Below are 4007 nucleotides of genomic sequence, written 5' to 3' on the forward strand. Positions count from 1 at the left end.
CACAAAACAGATTTGTATCACTAGATAAAACAGAGAAGGTTTCCTGTTGAGAGCATGGCAGGATCAGCAGGCTGATGCATGATGGACTTTCTACACAGCCTAAAAGGCCTCCAGCAACCAAACCCCCCATTACATGTCACAACAGCAAATCATGTGCACTAGTTCAAAGGTTACCAGAGTTAATCTTGGATTCTTATTAATAGTGCTACAGAGCATAGTAGCACTCATAGCAAACCTCACATAACAACATGGAAATCTCCAGCTTGACATGCTAGCATTYAGCCTAGCTTGAGGAGGTGTAGAGACTCAGAACTCAACAGGTTTTGCTGCTTAAGCCACGCAGCAGCATGTTTCTGTAAGCCTGGTGAGATGAATGATAAGAGCTACCAACCAAGYAGTTTTGACACAAATGCTTTTCCTGCCCAGCCAGAACTGCTCCCTAGAACATTTCCTCCATCTGTCTTCTTCACAATGGATTTATTTTTGTGATGAAGCCCACACAAACCTACATCTAACTGCCCAGGTTTCACCCACATTTGACCTCKATTTTTCCCTTGATTGAGGAAAGTCTCTTCCATTTTACTGTTTTGTTAATTAAGCAGTTACTAAYAAATCTTAAGCTAGCACACTAGTAGCCATGTTTACTTCAAATGAAGAACTGATTACACAGTTATGCCAGCATATCCTGTTCCTGCAAACCAAAGACCAAGAAATAATGTTTAAAATATTATTTCAGTTGGGTCTGCAACTRGAGCAGATGGGGGAGGAAACCAAAGGCTGATATAACAGCAGGCCTGCAGCTCTGTACTGCAACAGGCACAGACACTGGAACTGCTTTCTGTAGAATGCCCAGTGTGCAACACAAAGCATTACAGCAAAACAATTGCAGTTCTCTATCTGCTCCACTTTTTAAAAGCTCCAAAAGCAGAACTGCTCTGTCAAAACCAGAACTGCTCTGTCAAAACCAGAAAGCAATAGACTGAGAAGGTGAATCCAGCCTAGGGTGTGTCTGCAATGAGCACCTCGCAGCCGGCGTTCAGAATCAGCCTGGTGCTGGGAACCACGCCCCACAACTCTCTCTGCAACTTGTTCAGGATTTCTTGGCCGATCCACACTAAAAAAACCTCACTTATGAGTGTAAACTCTCTGGCTAGAAGGTCTCAACTGCATTTGACACAGAAGTTCTCTCACTTGTGCTATTTCTGTTAATCTTTCTGAGCTTGTTCCCTGAATTTTAGTTTTTTTTTAGTAAGTAAATCTTTACTAATCATTGCTAATGTTTGAAGAAAGGCCTTTCTAAAGCTTCAGAAAACACCGTCATAACTTTGAAGTGGTTTGAATTTGATATCCTTTAATATGGTGATGTTTAAATAATAATAATAGTAATCATCATGTATCTATCCATGCTATCAGAGATAGCATGTAACACATCGGGAAAAGTAGCTGTCAGTCAAATAGGCATTCAATAGCTACTTTAAAGTAAAAAAATTAAACWAAACAGAAAAGAGAAAATCACAGTGGATTTCATTTCAACTTCTAGTTGCATTGGGGTGGATTTTTCTTTAGGATCTTTTTTTTCTCTCCTTTATGTAAACTACAGACTGTTCGCTTAAGCTTTAGATTTTCTTAGGCCATTTCAGATCACTCCAGCACGGAAACATCCAGAGACTTCCAGCCTGGTCCTTCCTGTTTTATCAATGAAGGGCTGGGACCAATTCTTTTACTCYAACCAGGAGAAATTAAATGGAAAAACCCCATGCTCCTCATTAGTCACCGAACTCCTGCTGCGAGGAGAGTCAAGTACGGACTTGACCAGACTTTCTAAAGTACTAAAATCTCTCCAGCCAAGAAATACCTCGAGTCAAGCTGGGACAATGCTCCCTGGCAACCCAAACTGAGTAATTGCAAGTTGTGAAAACCCCAACTTCTCCTCTTCGGGGAGCGCATGAGGCGGCCATAGCAGTCACCAGCTCCCACCCGGCTCTCGGAAACCTCGCCCCGCTCCCCCCCCGGCTCCGGGCGCACACGCGGGCGGCGCCGCCGCGCTTCGCCGGACATTTTAGGGCGGAGAGGCGGCCCCGCCGCGCCAAGACCCGCGGTCCAGGCGGGGCCCCGGCCCGGCCCCTCGGGCGGTGGAGCCGCGGCGGGCGGGAGCGGGCAGGGAGGGGAGCACAAGATGGAAGGGCGGGCGGGAAGCTCTGCTCCCCGGGATTCCCCCGCGCCCCACGCCGCCCCCTCCGAGGCTGCCGCCGCCGGCCGGGGCGCAGCCGAACCCGGGCGGGAGGAGCCCCCAGGCCGCGCCTGCCCGGCTCCGCGCACCCTCCCGGACCCCGCGGCGAGCTCTACATTCGGCCCCGCGGTCGCGGCACCCACCGTTTTCGGCATCTTCCCGGCGGGCTGGGCACGGCCGTCGCTCCTCCTGTGCCGGTGGGGATCCGCACGGGCTCCGCGCTGCTTCTAACGGGACTCCGCGCCGCGCCTCTCCGCCCGCCCGGCCAGGCCCCGCCCGGCCCCGNCGGCCAGGCCCCGCCCGGCCCCGCCCGAGCCGCGCTCCGGCCGCCTCCGTGCGGGGCTGGAGCCGCGGCGCCCCCGCCCCGGGGAGGCCGAGCCGGGCGGGCTCTGCGGAGCTGCCGGGGAGGGGCGCGGCCGCGGGGGCTGCGGGGGCTGCGGAGCCTGAGGCGCACCCCAACGAGGGCCGAGAGCTTCCAGCGCCCATAAGCGAGTGCCTGGACAGCCCCGGTCGCTGAAGTTGATGCTAGAATCAGTGTCACTGAACTTCTGGTCCTTGATAAAAGCATTATTTAAAAAAATAATGCTATTTTATCGGCTATTGCATTTTTCAAAGTAAGACGGCAGCACTGACCTGTGGCCAATCCTTCTGTCCCTGGTGCGGCCACACAGGTGCAGCTCAGTGCGCTGCTCAGCCCCTGGTGGGGCCGGTCAGTGCGCAGCTGTTTTGTACGAGGTTTTCACAGCCATCTGTTGRACTAAAAAACTTCCAGYTCCAGGTGCTTCAAAAGCCCAAAGSACTGCASCTGCCTGAWGCTTGSCAAGCTCTGGTCTTCATGGCTTCTCCAAGGCCACCACCATAATCACACAATAAAATGAGCAATCAAAGTCATGGRTGAAAATAGTGGCAGACCAGTGGCAGACCACCCTCCAAAGCTTCTTCTGCCATCTCTGTTTTGCAGCGACTGATGGAGGGAATCAAGGTCYAGCATTTTCATGGGAATTTACAGAAGCCATCTCATCCCATTTGGGACTTCGAACACAACTGTCAAATAGAGAACTAAGTCCTGTTTTCTCCCAGGAAATAAGAAGTCATTCTTTTTAAAGTTAACAGTGTCCAGAAGAAGGAAATTAAATAAATGTAATGTCTTATTTTTAAAGAAAAGTACGAACGTATTTTATTATTTTTTCTCAACTTTGTGTCTTCTTGTCAAAACTGTTAAACATTTTTGCCTGGCAGGAGATGGAAACAGCATTCAGGCGCTTTGTTTGCTTGAGCTGAATATGCAGGTTTCAGTTAAACTAGAATCTCTATGCTGTGCATGCAGGGGGGAAAAAACATGAGTATAATTGGATTGATGTAAACTTGGGTAACTTTTCAGCACAGAAAGTCACAGGGTACCTAAGAGGCTGTTTTACAATGTTTTCTTCYTTTTTTGACTCTTTTTTACAAGACTGATCTACGAAAGGGTTCTACTTATTTCCTATAGAAATAGATAATGACGGAAGACATACAGAATAATGAAGTTGCTTGTGATTTTTAGCCAGGTTTTGTTCCAGAAATGTTAGGGTGAGCTCTCTCACTAAATTCAAGTGACTCTGTGGAGACTTCTTTCATGCTAGCAACATATGTAATGGGAACAGCCCCAATCTGCTTCTATTGGAGCTTCTATATCAACATTCCTATATAAGACTTAGGTAACTCTTGGAGAATTACATGGTTCTTTTTCACAAAGGTGATAAAACTTTGGATGATAAAAGCCTAGCTATTTCCATGC

The 4007-nt window shown here is 48.9% G+C and overlaps 1 protein-coding gene across 1 annotated transcript in view; it reads right to left on the reverse strand.

Moving 5' to 3' along the window:
* MSN (moesin) overlaps positions 1-2506 on the reverse strand; it is a 38839-nt gene extending 36333 nt beyond the window's left edge. Inside the window, exon 1 of the mRNA XM_057377939.1 lies at positions 2374-2506. Coding sequence (XP_057233922.1) covers positions 2374-2385 — 12 coding nt within the window. The 5' untranslated portion in view covers positions 2386-2506. The remainder of the gene's footprint in view (positions 1-2373) is intronic.
* Between the last annotated feature and the right edge of the window lie 1501 nt (positions 2507-4007).

The sequence above is a fragment of the Malurus melanocephalus genome, unplaced genomic scaffold, assembly GCF_030028575.1.
Source record: "Malurus melanocephalus ecotype Western Australia unplaced genomic scaffold, MMel_1.1 scaffold_335, whole genome shotgun sequence".
NCBI lineage: Eukaryota > Metazoa > Chordata > Aves > Passeriformes > Maluridae > Malurus > Malurus melanocephalus.